Source organism: Lynx rufus, unplaced genomic scaffold (genome assembly GCF_022079265.1).
Source record: "Lynx rufus isolate CCGP_SWC_20201006 ecotype Redwood Valley unplaced genomic scaffold, mLynRuf1.p SCAF_30, whole genome shotgun sequence".
In the NCBI taxonomy this organism is placed as follows: Eukaryota; Metazoa; Chordata; class Mammalia; order Carnivora; family Felidae; genus Lynx; species Lynx rufus.
In genome coordinates this window covers 1472093-1486498 of record NW_025814846.1, presented here as the reverse complement: position 1 = coordinate 1486498, position 14406 = coordinate 1472093, and the positions used below count along the sequence as shown (strand labels likewise).

The following is a 14406-nucleotide window of genomic DNA, read 5'->3' as shown; positions in this document are numbered from 1 at the left end:
TTGTTTTACAACCATACCATGAAATGTTATGCTGCCATATTTAAAAATGAGGTAAATTTCCATATACTAATGTGAGAGGAAGTCCACAAAACACTGCAAAGTGAAAAACATAAGTTGCATACATACAGCATCCCATTTTGTTAAAAAAAAACACGACATACAAGTGTGTGGGTATTCATACATGTACATGTGTATGAGTATGTGTATATTCATACATACATATATGTATATATTCACATACATATATCTGTGCATAGAAAAAAGTCCAGGAAGACACATACCAAATTAAGTTATTTTTGGAGAATGGGTGTAGGGAGGGGAATAAAGAGAAATCTCACTTTTTACACATTTATGTTTTCTTCAACTTTGTCAACTACCATTAATTACTTTTGAATTTTTATCACCACATAAAACATTTTAACAAAATAGACACTTTTGTAATAAGAACAATGAACAAAATGACAATTTCTACATTTTAAATAAGAATAATTCCATACAGGAATGAGGTGACTATTTCATTTAAAAATTTCAATTTAGGGGTGCCTGGCTGCTTAGTTGGGTAGAGCATGCGACCCCTGTCTAGGTTGTAAAGCCCGGGTTGTTCAAGCCCCACACTGGGTATAGAAATTACTTAAAAATAAAATCTTTAAAAAACAAATACATAAAAAATTTCAACTAGAAGACCTAGGATAAAATTAGGGCAACTGTAAATCAATTCAACACCGAGTTTCAATGTGGTACTACTCATGACTTGATACTACAGGATGTGGGCAAACAAACTCTAATCAGGGTAAGTGAAGGGTCATTCATTTCTGGGAGAGAAAACTACACTACAGCAAACCCCATCAAATGGGAAAAACTTTGCTTCCACCTGTTTGGTAGCATCACCTCCAGGGTTTACTCAGTTCCTTAGGGCAAGAGTTGGAAATCATAAAAAAATCGAGATTTAGGATACCTCAGAAACCATTCAGTCAAATGCCCTCAGTTTACAGTTGAGAAAACAGGTCCAGATGGGTGAAGCAACCTGCCTGTAGGTGCTATATAGCCAGCTAACTAGCATAGCTGGTTCCAGGACCCAGGTGTCTATTCTGGGCCTACTATTCCTTTTCTACTTCTCAGATCTTCCTGAGTCTTCTTCTGATGACATATTAGGAAATATTTTAAAGTCTTATGCATAACAAAATAAAAAGCTCTCCATTGGCACAGATGATCAAAAGTTGACCGTATTTGGATAAAAAACATTATGGGTAAAATAACATTTTCCTGAAAAGTAATGTATAAATTTCTGTGACTCTAAATGTATTTCACTGTTCACTTAAGAACTGTTTTATCTCATTTCTGATTGCTCTTCAATTGGCAGTACCTCTTAATCCTGTACATTCAGTTTCTCTGTATCAGGTAATTGATGATCTATATACAAACACTTAAAACCACTGCAGGAAACACCTATTTAACAAAAACCTGCTGTGAATTAAAAAATCCTTTATTCCGTGTAATGTTAATAATTATCCAATTTGTTTTGTAAGGAATGAGCTTTCTGTTCTCAAAAGCATAGATAGATAGATAGATAGATAGATAGGCAGGCAAGAGAAAATAAAAATAAGAACAATTATTTCTTTTTGTAAAAGCAAAGCAAAACAAAAGATAAGAGGAATGAAGGGTGGTGGATGGTCGGGAAGGGAGTGGCAGAGAACCACAAGCTAAATTAGTCACAAAGTATTTATATTTTAAAAGTAAACTTGAATACTACGATGTATAAATGGACTAACAACCACCTAACCTTCAGGCTATAATTAAAGTGGTGTCCAGTTTTAGACTCTATGACTTAGGGACATATAAGGACCTTGGAGAGATTTCAGAATAATAAAGTTAAAAGGGTAAAAAACGAGCCAAGTGAGGAAAAATTAGAACTGTTATTGTGTCTAAGAAGAGAAGACCAGAGGTGACTCAAAAGTCTTCAGGATATGAAGAAATATCCATTTCAGTGAGCAGTCGGTCTGCATTTCCACAGTAAAAATAATTTTACTTAAATTATGACAGCATATATTTGAAGATAGAACTGTCTCAGCTAGGATGTCTCATCAAACAAAAACTCCAGCGCAGTTTGAAGGCCGCTCACCTCTTCCATCCTTTACCAGCTCAACTCCTCATGTCAAAGAATGGGTCAAAGGGTAGTAGATAAGTCATCTCCAGAATGTGAAGATTTAGACTTCTTTTGGGTCTAGCTACTATGTTTAAAATTTTTGGTTAGCCTCTGTCGCCCAGGTCCCAGTATAAGGTTGAGCTGCTTCAGTGCTATGAATAAAAGGAATTAATTAGTGATAAACATTTAGGTACATGCAGAAATGTGAATTCCTCATGAAAGAAACCTTCTCCTTGGTGTTGGTGGGTACGAGGGCTTGGATTTGGGGCTCTTTCAGGACCCAGTTACTATGCTAACATGACCCATTTGACTCCAAAGAGGGAATAAAGTCTACAAAGTGTACAAAATAAAGTCTATGAAGAAAAGAGAATGCAATCCTCTTTTATTTGTACCACAACCACCCCACCCCATCCAGCTTTTAGCATAAGACTGGGCACACAGAAGGCTAGGAATTGGTACTTGTTAAATGAATGTCATTTGTCCAAAATTTTGAAACTTTATTCTATAGTTGCCTTTTCTAGTTATTCTCTAATTCATTCTCTAACACTGCTGTTTATGAAGGTTGCATTTCTCTAATTATTCTTCTTTTCTTTTATCTCACAGAAACTTCTATTCTTCCCTATCCCCTCAGATACCTTTAGTCATCTAATTCCCGAACTACCAAAACCTCTTAACTTCAATTCAGCCCCCACTCTTCTACTTACACCCAAGTACATTGTTATGTCACCTTAATTCGTGTTTTGACCACATCCCTTTCTATACCTTCTTTCCATGCTCAACTTCATGATTAAAACTTGCTTTGACTTCCCAAATGACAAGACTCCTACCTCCTCTCATTCCAAACCTTTACTAAAAGCCACTTTGTGTAGGAAGCCATTTCAGAACACATCGGTCAGATGAAAATATCCACCCATCAAAAGTTCTCAGAGGGGCACCTGGCTGGCTCAGTTTGTTGAGCGTCCGACTCTTGGTTTCGGCTCAGGTCATGATCTCAGTTTCATGGGTTTGAGCCCCACATCGGGCTCAGCGCTGACAGTGTGGAGCCTGCTTGGGATTCTCTTTCTCCCCCTGTCTCTGCCCCTCCCTAACTCACACTGTCTCTATCTCAATAAATAAATTTATATTTATAAATAAGTAAACCTAAAAAAAATGTTCTCAGAGTTAAAAAAAAAAAAGTTCTCAAAGTTCACTCACCTTTCTGCCTGCATCAAATCTATTTGAAAGAAAAAAGTCTCAATTGAGGTAAAAAAAAAAACTATAAAAGAAATAGTGTTTGTAGGTGGTAGGTTGGATGATGAGCACTTGCACACACGTGTTTATGTACACATATAGCATATGCATATATATGTACACACACACACACACACACACACACACACACACTATAAATATATTCTGCCCAAATTAGTAGAAACCCACAAGGTTAAAAACCAAATCTGCTAAATCTGAACCAAACCACAGGTATTGAGCCCTATGGCTACTTCCTGCAAGAAGACACATTACCTCGGTGACAAAGTCAATTGGGAGTTGCAAGGATAGGTAAATATCGCTACAGGCAGCTAGGATTCTGGTTGTTGTTTTTTTAATTTAAATGCCAAACTTAACTTATCACCTCAGGATACTGACCATGTTGTATGATTTCTGCACAATACCAAGAATATCCTAGACACTAAAAAATACTACAACTTAAGCAGTAAAACAGAGGCTTGCTTCACAGTGGTTTAATATGAACAGAGTTGAATATGACATTGTCTGACAGAAGAATGAACAGTTTGCTGAATAAAAGCCCCGAGTCAGGATATATACACAGCAGAAATGGGGCCTCAGGCTTTCAGCACTTGTGCACAATGAAAGAATTCTTTAAAAAAAGTCAATAACAGAGGATACAAATCAAAAAGGCAGCAACAACACCAACATTTGGGAGGTGGGAAAGGGAGCACAGCCTCTCTCTAGGGGCTGCTCAGCCCCTGGTACAGGCTCAGCAGCTGGAGAGCTGATCTGTCTCAGGGAACTTCAACATTGAGAAAGACTCCAAATCCCATGTCAAAATCCAATCCTAAACTCTCTGATCAGGGTCTTGTCCAACTCCACAAGCCTTTTCCCCAAGACCATACAGAGAATTCCGATCCTTCCATGATAGAGTCTAAGCAAAGAGTACCCACTTTTGACATGACACCAGTTAACTTGCTCCCATCCCACCACTGGAGAGAGATATCAGGCCCCAGCAAACAAACCACTATCCTCCAGATAGAAGCCCAGGAAAGCTGCTTCAGACTCTTAAGATTTGGGACATGCATACCCAGCTGCTACCTCTAGCTCAAATTCTGGGAAGACTACTGGAGTTCCATGGGAAACAGGTACAGGCAGTTCAGTAACCCTGTGACCAAGCTGGGGAGGGCAGCGACAACTCTTGCCCCTGAGCCCCATTCAACAGCTCAAAGTGCTTAGGAGAAGTCAGAGACTGTGTGGTTTGTTCATGTGCTTCGGCCTTGTGGCAGCACTAAATGGGATGGCGGGAGTGGGGTGGGGAGGAAGAACGGAAGGAAGAGGGTGGTGATGCCCTTCCCAACCACTGGGAGGTACCTAGAAAATGATCCACTCCCACCCTTTAGGAAGTTACCTGGCAGTGGTGAGTTGTCCCCACCCCTCAAGCCATCAAACCCGCAAAGGTAACCTATAAAGTAGCAAGGGCTTGTGGGGGGGGGGGTGGAAACCGCTGGCCTGTACTGACTCACCTGCTGATGAGCGAGAACAGGCAGCCAGAGTGGGGAGCCACAAAGGAGAGGGCTAGACAACAAGAGTTCCCATACTGCCCTATGGCTTTCTTCTGACTCTGAAGCAGCCATGATGAGGGGCCCAGAAAACCCACACACCTTGCTCCACACAACAGACTGCTTAGACTCAGGAGGATTTACTGCCATGAAAAGCAACAAGGGAGAGAGAAAGGAACAAAAGAAACCGTTGACAAAACTGGGAGCAGGCCTAGAGAAAACAAGAACTTCTGGGTCTCTACCACCTTCCCCAAAAGAAAAAAGTTCATGCAGGTAGGAAAGGCAGGGTTTTTCCCTGCTCAGCATTTCTGGTTAAACCTAAGAGTAAGAAAATCCCCTGGACTTGCAGCATCAGTATGTATCCGAGTGCCCTACCAGCACAAGACCCCCACCCCCCATAAGATTAGCCTTCTGGCAAGGGTAAATGCCCAAGGAATTGCCTTCCAGTCCAATCCCCCCACCCGCACCCCAAGCAAAGAGCATCTGCCTGTGGTCTCCCACCTCTTCTCGGAGAAGAGGATCCTAGCAGAGTGCCCACGGTGTAGTCAGGTACCAAGAAACACAATGCCAGACAGTCTATCAGGCCAGGGGATGGGCAGCCAACTTCAGATCAAAGAGACAGAGAGAGAGGCTTAGTGTAAAAATCAATGTCATTTCAGCAGGAAAGTAGAGGGCAAGTGGTGAGAGGGGCTCCTACTGGCGCACCTTCCCAGGGACGTAGTTCCTGTCAATTGCCTCCTCCTGCAGGAACATGTGTAGGCAGCGTTCATTCTGAGCCAGTGGGTGCCCAGCAATTCTATAAAGAGACCAAGATGGTTATCAGTAGTATCTGGGATCAGAGAGAATTCACAGAGCAATGGGGGTGTGGACAGGGGAGAAAGGGCAACATCAGCTCTTCCAGAGGTTCAAGTAAGTAGAGGACAGCAACGAGGCACCACTCCAACCCTGATGTTGTAGGAGAAGGGAGATAGACAGGTGAGGTAGGGGAAAATCCCCAAACACATCCAAGGCCTTTTCAGGCCCTGAGGTACAGGATCAGAATTCTGCTCAAAGGAATGGAGTTTTACTGTCCAGTCAGCTCACCACACAACCAGCAACACATCTTATTACACATCACAAAAGAGGAGACAGACAAAACACAGAAAGACCATGATGGCAAAAGGAGCAAGAGGAGTCCCCAGGAACTTGGCTTACTTGTTAATAAACTGTTCGAGGCCCTGCCTCCTTTCTTCAATGAAGGACTCCTCAAATATCCCTTCATCTCCTCGAAAAGGGAGCTGACGCTTCAAGGCTTTCCCAGGCAGTGGTGGTACTACAATCTGCAGGCAGACACAAAATATCAGCCACATGGGAGAGGATGAAGAAGGAACGAGATGGTGAAGCACTGTATACCTCATTTCTTATTAGACTATTAGCCAGGGTCTATCTTATCCCACAGCTGGCAACTGGTAAGAACTGAGGCCATAAGAACAGTAAAGATGGCTTAGGTCAAAAATGAATCCAGGGGCACCTGGGTGGCTCAGTCGGTTAAGCGTCTGACTTCAGCTCAGGTCATGATCTCACCGTTCTGAGTTCGAGCCCCATGTTGGGCTCTGTGCTGATAGCTCAGAGCCTGGAGCCTGTTTTGGATTCTGTCTCTCTCTCTCTCTCTCTCTCTCTCTCTGCCTCTCCCCTGCTCGTGCTCTGTATCTATCTTAAAAATAAACAAACATAAAAAAATCCAAGTGATTTTATGGAAGGACAGATTTACCACCTCAAAAAAAAAAAAAAAGGAAATAAACTCCAAATATTCCTCACTTTCTTTAACAATCCACTAGTATCCAAGAATTTAGCTAGGTCTTTTCTGACACGATCTACACTTACATTTTTAGTACCTATATAAGTTAAGTTTTATGACTTTACTCACCACTGATTCAAGTAATATTTTTTCTTTTAAAATTTGTCCTGAACTTACCACTTTCAAGTTTCAAAGGGTATCACCCAGATCCAATGTGCTGGGATTTGATAGTGTTCAGCCTCTCCACTGCCTTTAAGATTTTATAGACCACAGGGGCACCTGGGTGGCTCAGTCGGTTAAGAGGCCAACTGTAGTTCAGGTCATGATCTCGCGGTTTGTGAGTTTGGGCCCTGCATCAGGCTCTGTGCTGACAGCTTGGAGCCTGGAGCCTGGAGCCTGCTTTGGATTCTGTGTCTCCCTCTCTCTCTGCCCCTCCCCTGCTCTTGCTCTCTCTCTGTCTCTCACAAATAAATAAACATTAAAATTTTTTTTAGGAAACCAATTTGACAATAAAGTTCATATTAAAAGGCGAAAGATTTAGACGATCTGAAGAGAAACCAGAGTATACTAAATTTCATATTTAAAAAAATTTTTTTTAAATATTTTATAGACTAGAATCTTATTCCTTATGAGCCTATGTAGATCTCCTCCTCCAAAGATTCCACACAGGGAATGGGTCATACCTTACTATCTCGCTCCAGCTCATTTTTAAGCCACTCAAAGTCACTATAGCGCCGCCGTACACAGGACTCCTTCAGCTTGAAGATAGGTAGGTTTGTCTACAGGGAAGGAAAAATGAGAGAAGAGAGATGGTAACTAACGTTCAGCCTGTAGTGGCCACCTGTCAGAACCACTTAGGTCCCAATGAAGAAATAATTCCTGTGGACCATGCTCCTATAACTCCTTTAAAATACCACCAGGTAAATACCAATCCTTACCACATCCAGCCTTGTCACAGATGGTGACTAGAAGTCACTTGCTGCTTAGAATTTATCCTATAAATAGACTTGAAGTTCGGGCCCCTGGGTGGCTCGGTCGGTTGAGCGTCCAACTTTGGCTCAGGTCATGATCTCACAAGTTTGTGAGTTTGAGCCGTGCGTCGGGCTCTGTGCTGATAGCTCAGAGCCTGGAGCCTGCTTTGGATTCTGTGTCTCCCTCTCTCTCTGCCTCTCCCCCACTTGTGCTCTCTCTCTCTCAAAAATAAATAAAACGTAAAAACAAATTTTAAATAGACTTGAAGTTGTATGCAAATATGTATATACAAGGGTTTTCACTGTACTGTACTTGTAATAATTATATGTCCATCAATAGACAATTGGTTAAATAAATTATGCTATGCCTATACAGTAGAATTACTATACAGCTATGAAAAGAATGTGAAATATACATGTGCCAGTATGAAAATATATTAAGCATCAAATCAAGTTACAGAACAGTACATACAGCTTACCCCTATTTGGTTTAAAAAAAGGCTATGTATATTTACCCAAAGAAAATGAAAACACTAATTCTAAAAGATATATGAACCCCTTTGTTTATTGTAGCATTATTTACAACAGCCAAGCAACCCAATATGGAAGCAACCCAAGTGTCCATCAAAAGATGAATGCATGTGGGGCACCTGGGTGGCTCAGTTGGTTAAGCGTCTGACTCTTGATTTCAGCTCAGGTCGTGATCTCATGGTTTATGGGTTCAAGCCCTGTGTTGGGCTCTGTGCTCATAGCACAGAGCCTGCTTGAGATTCTCTGTATGCCTCTCTCTCTGCTCCTCCCCCGCTTGCTCTCTCTCTCAAAAATAAATAAATAAACAGAAAAAACGATGAGGGGTGCCTGAGTGGCTCAGTCAGGTAAGTGTCAGACTCTTGATTTCAGCTCAGGTCACAATATCTCCGTTTGTGAGTTTGAAACCTGCGTTGGGCTCCACAATGACAGTGTAGAGCCTGCTTGGGATTCTCTCTGTCTCCCTCTCTCTGCTCCTCCTCCACTTGTGTGTGCTCTCTCAAAAGAAATAAACTTTAAAAAGAAAATACGGGGGCGCCTGGGTGGCTCAGTCAGTTAAGAATTGGACTCTTGGTTTCAGCTGGGGTCATGATCTCACTATTCGCAGATTCAAGCCCTACACTGTGCTCTGCACTGGCAGCACGGAGCCTGCTTGGGATTCCCTCTCCCTCTCTCTGCCCATCCCCTGCTCACACTCTCTCTCAAAATAAGTAAATAAACTTTAATAAAATAAAATAAAAATATGAAGGGATAAAGATGTGCCACACACACACACACACACACACACACACACACACAGTGGAATATTACTCTGCTAGAAAAAAAGATGAGATCTTGCCATTTGTGACAACATGGATAGACCTAGAGGGTATTAGGCTAAGTGAAATGAGCCAGACAGATAAAGATAAATACTATATGATTTCACTTATATGTATAATCTAAAAAACATGACAAATAAACAAAAGTAGAAGCAGACCCATAAATAAAGAGAATAAACTGTTGGTTGCCAGAGGGGAGGGGGCTAGGGGTATGGGCAAAATGGGTGAACGGGAATGGAGATATAGGCTTCCAGTTATGGAATGAGTAAGGCATGGGAATAAGAACACAGGAAATATAGTTATATATATATATATATATATACACACATATACATATATATACACACACACAGTATACATACCACATATACTTGTGGTAAGCATAGTGTAATGTATAAACTTGTCAAATCACTACGTTGAACACCTGAAACTAATGTACCATGTGTGTCAACTATACTTCAATTTAAAAAGGGATATGTATATGTGTATATATTTGTATTTATGAATAAAATATTTATTCATAACAGTGATTGGTTTTGGAGTATAAGACTAAACAACTGGAATGGGTGGGAGGGTCACATTTTTCACTGAACAATTTGAATTTGTCACATGCATGTATTACATTTTCAATTGAAAAGTTTTTTTTTAATGTTTATTTATTTTGAGAGAGAGTGCACGTGAGCGGGGGAAGGGCAGAGAGAGGGGGTGAGAGAGAATCCCAAGCAGGCTCCATGCTGTCAGCGCAGAGCCCTACATGGGGCTCAAACTCATGAACTATGAGTGAGATCATGACCTGAGCTAAAATCAAGAGTCAAACACCTAATCAACTGAGTCACCCAGGTGTCCCCAAAAGTGAATTTAAGTTCCCTGTAAAAGAATAAGAGAAAAGCACCTCCAAGGTATGATTTCCTCAAATCATACCCATTCCTCAAATTTCCTCAAATTGTCCCCATTCTACAAGTCCGAGCTCAAGTCCCATTTCATCCAGGAAATCTTCCTGAACACACCAGCTTAATTTACTGGTCTCCCTCTCCTCTGAACTCCTATGACATTTATACTTTAGTAGTGTCTGACACACTATTGTTTTATGCATCATGTTAGTCTTGCTACTTAACTAAACTATAATTTCATTGAAATCAGAAGCTGTCACTACTTCTGCATCTCCCTAAATGCAGACTATGCAAGTTACTCAGTAAATACTCAACTGATTAATAGAAGCCCTAGGTATGTTTACCTTCTCCCTGTCTAGAAAGTACGGCAGAAATAGCAATTACATTAAGTTGGGTTACCATATCTTGCTCCCTCATATAGATCAGCTTATTCCCATATCTTAATCATTGATAATTTTCCCAAGGCTCTAATGGCAACATGAACTACCAACAAACAAAAAGCCCTAATCCTCACTCCTGTCTACAAGTTCTAAATAGAAATGGCCAACCACATGTATTAAAGTTGACTGTATTTTCCACCAGCCAACTCGTATCAGCAGATGGAAATAAAAGGAACTAGTTTCTCTCCTGAACTATGACCTGAGCCTCCACAACTGCCTCAGGGCAGGAAAAGAACATCTCCCAGTTATGCTAGAGCTTCACACAGTCCTCACTACATCATGCTTTGTAGTCCTCACGTCTGGAAACTGTCTTTCCAGGATCCAGTTCTAGGTATAGGTCATCAAAAGCTAAATAACTAGCCAACTTACACTAGTTACAACTCCACCTATGATCAAGGTCCAAGGAATGTCAATGAGTTGAAGGAGAGTGAGATACAGGTAAAGCAATGTTTTATTACAACCTATTCTTTAGGAGAATAAATGAAAAAACTGGAAACAATGGTTTCTTTGGAAAAGGGAACCTCTAGAGGGCAGAGGGTGGAAGACTTAGTTTTTACAGTACATCTTTTTTGTATCTTTTGAATTTTGTACCATGTGCATATTTTAACCATTTAAAAGAAAACATTATAAAGAAAATACTCAGAACCCTGCAAGAAATCTGTATGAGTATCAAATAATCACATTGTACACCTTAAACTTACACAATGTTATATGTCAATAACATCTCAACAAAGATGGGGAGAAAAATAATACTGCAAGAAAAAAAGAAGCGCTTTGGTATCATGTAATTCTAGGTTTCCACCAGAATTCATTACAAATACTGTGATCCCCAAAGAGTAGAACCTTAACAAGTAGGCTTTTACAGAAGCGAACAGAACAAAGGGGGAAAAATGCTGAGTAGCTGCTTCCAAGGCATAGTGAAACCATCCACTGCCATTTTGTGGACTTCTTCCTTTGACTCACAAAACTCCTATTCTTCCCCTACCCCCACAGGATGGTGACAATAATGACCTCTCATCTTCACACCTAGCCATGTAAGGAAGGGGCCACTATGTACTAAGATAGTCTCCCAGCTCCAACCTACAAATCATTTGAGGAAGACAGGATTGTGTAGTACAGGATATACAGAGTCGTTGGCTCTGATCAACACAAAGTCAAGGGAAAGGAGAGACAGAAACAAAATTCAAGTCCACAGGACAACTGACATTTGAAAAGTTCCATACACATTATGTGAAGTCACCAGGATACCTCTCCAGATTCCTAATTTCTTGGAAGGGTGGGAGGGGGGAATTCTTTCCTGAGCAAAATAAGAGAACACCTTCAGAAATATTTAGTTATTATATAAAGAAGAAAGTCAGTGCCATCTGCTTCTACCATACACAATTTTTAATTCCCAAAGCCCAGTCTGAGTCTCATACTCCCTAAAATGCCTACCATGATCAATCACCTAATATAGCAACTAAAAACTAAATGAATTTAACAACTTCTCCCCTACACAGAGTTAAATTAAAATATTAAGTCTAGATAGCCATACAAATTAATATAAACAATACAAATTAAAATTCACACAACTAGGAACTGCCATCAAACCTATCATCACCGTACAATTAGAAATTGTGAAAAGGATAGATGGAAAGCTTGGTGGGTAAAAAAATATTGTGCACTAAAGTTTTGCAACTAAACATTGCCAAAGAGACTGAAGTGTAATGCAAAGAGTATGATGGGCTTTGGAGTCAGTCAGATCTGGGTTCAAATATCAGCCCTGTCACTTACTAGCTATGTGTACTTGGGCAAGTTACTTAAACTGCATTCCTCCTCAGTTTCCTATCTGTAAAATGTCATTTTTGTAAGGATTTAGAAACTGAACCCTAGTTCGGTGCCTGGCACATAGTAGGCACTGGATGAACAGTCTCTGTTGTTATTAGAATGCCTTAAGAAGAGAGCTGTTTCATTCATAATCCCTAAGGCTCTTGGGTAATGGATGGAGATGTTGTCTCCAAAACCCCACAGCAGAGAATCCTCACATTGAACAAGTTATGCCCAAGCTTCCTCAGGTAATTAAGTTCTCTATCACTAACAGTTCCAGACTTTTGATTATATTTTGAGGGATCTGACTTCCATTCTTCTCCAAAGAGTTGATTTCAGGTAGTTCTTATATAGATGAGTTTTTCTCAATTTTTGCTTCGATTTTCTTTCTTCAGTTTGGACTTTGTGAAACTCGGAATTTGGACACCATTTCTCAATTAAATTTCAAAGCCCATGTAGGAGACACACTCTCTCATTCAATTCATTCAGTCAAAAATGAAAGCACATACACTCTTTTATAGGTCTTCAAATGCTGTTTGAGCAGCATGCTGTCCATAGAGAATATTCTGGCCCTCTAGTCTGAGAAAAAAAAAAATAAGGAAAATTAGAAAATGGGCCTCTAACTTTTCTTCCTGTAACCACTTCAACTGGGCTAAAGAACGTGCAAACCACTACTTTATCTGCACATTCCATCCTTGTAATGTGGACTAAGAACTAGAGAATAAAGTCCTCTGTAGTGCACATTGGAAGAAGCCACTCCTGGGCAGTCCCGAAATGTCATACATTAAAGTAATCGCAGACAACAGTCTTAATCCAAAAAGTTAATCTAGAACAGAAAGGGCAAATGGCCATTTGTATACAGAAAGCCCAAATGGGAGCCAATACTGAAATACTGGCTACTTCAAATCTAAAGGATCAGCACAGGATGTTTTGAGTACCGACTGACAATCCACCAATCCCAGGGCAAGGCCAGATTTCACCATAAGACACAGCATGTGATACCTGAGAAAACTTAAGCAGAAAACATTTCTCTCCTTCAGATGCTAATTCCACACAAGTCTGGGAAGCACTCGGTGTCAGGGAGACTCCCTTTCTTATTTCTGCTCTACCAAGCCCACTCTCTCCCTTTCCTGGGGTCTACCTTCCCTTCAATGCAGGCTTTGCTTAACTCCATCATCCCAGGGAGACTTCATGAGGAAGAAATCGGGGCTTCCTGCCCTCCCTCTTCGGATTGACTTCCCACAACCCAGTTTAGTTATGGGACCCAGCGATATATCACCTTGTCTTTCCATTCCCCAGCCCTCTGTCACTCTTCCTTCCCTTCTTCTGTCGCTGCACTCAGCGTTCCTATTTCCTTGAATTCCCCACTCTAATCTTCCCCATCCTCCCCACCCTATCCAGCCAGGCTTCACTTCTTGCTCATAGGTACTTATTTTCCCTCACCCCAGTCCGATGTCCCCCTCTGGACTTTTCTGTATCCTAGGGCCACAACCGAGTCTGGAGACCTCTGCCCCCAACCCCCAAATGACCCCTTCGAGCGCCTTCTGGAAGCCCCCGCCCAGCCGCCCGGTCCTCCCTCAGCTGTCTCCCTCACCCCGTGACTCACCCGCATGCGAACCTCATAGGTGGTGAAGCGCGCGCGGCCCACGCCCACCGTCTGTGGATTAAAGATGTCGATCTCCAGGAAGTTACTTGGCGGCCCGTAAGCGTCGGTCAGGTCCTGCGGCTTCGAGTTAAGGCGCCGAGTGTCAGCCACTGCCGTGTCCGACATCTTTCCGAAGGAGAGACTGGGACCGGGGAAGGGGGTGGGGGACAGAGGCGGGAGGCAGGAGCGCGCACAGCCCCTCCCGCTTGCAAAATAACCAGCCAACCCACAGACAGCGGCGCCGCGCACGCGCGCCCACGCACGCACGCACGCACGCACGCGCACGCTGCCTTGGCCCCGGGCCCGGCACCCTGAATAGCGGCCACTCTGAGGGCTGTGAGTCCTGTACTTCGGAGGCCTCATTCAGGCTTCCGGGTGGTATTTGTGGCCGCCCCGGAACCGGCATCTCGGACACGCAGTGCCCGATGTCCTGGGAAGCATTAGAGGCGGGATCCGCCAATCGCTGCTCCTCAACCCAAGAAATTGTCTTCTACCCAGTATCTATCGGCAGCGGGCACTGCCCCGCAAACGGGGACCTTGCAGTGATAGGCCGAAGCCCCGTGACCTGAATAAGTCAGGGTTTTGCGCGAAAATAGAAGGGTGTTCTCCAGAGGGAG

At 42.2% G+C, this 14406-nt stretch overlaps 1 protein-coding gene across 3 annotated transcripts; it reads right to left on the bottom strand.

The window, feature by feature from the left end:
• Positions 1–413: 413 nt before the first annotated feature.
• On the bottom strand, positions 414–13995 carry SNX12 (sorting nexin 12). Of its 3 annotated transcripts, none has more exons than XM_047092529.1 (5): positions 13751–13995; positions 7375–7470; positions 6109–6233; positions 5620–5710; positions 414–2295 (listed from the first exon to the last, which is right to left on the bottom strand). In XM_047092529.1, the coding sequence occupies exons 1-5, from the start codon at positions 13913–13915 to the stop codon at positions 2290–2292; spliced, it is 483 nt and encodes a 160-aa protein (XP_046948485.1). In that variant the 5' UTR covers positions 13916–13995; the 3' UTR covers positions 414–2289. The 3 variants fall into 3 exon arrangements, with proteins under 3 accessions (XP_046948485.1, XP_046948483.1, XP_046948484.1); XM_047092527.1 differs by lacking the exon at positions 414–2295 and adding an exon at positions 3850–5517; XM_047092528.1 differs by lacking the exon at positions 414–2295 and adding an exon at positions 3850–5517 and having other exon boundaries at positions 13763–13995.
• Positions 13996–14406: the final 411 nt, after the last annotated feature.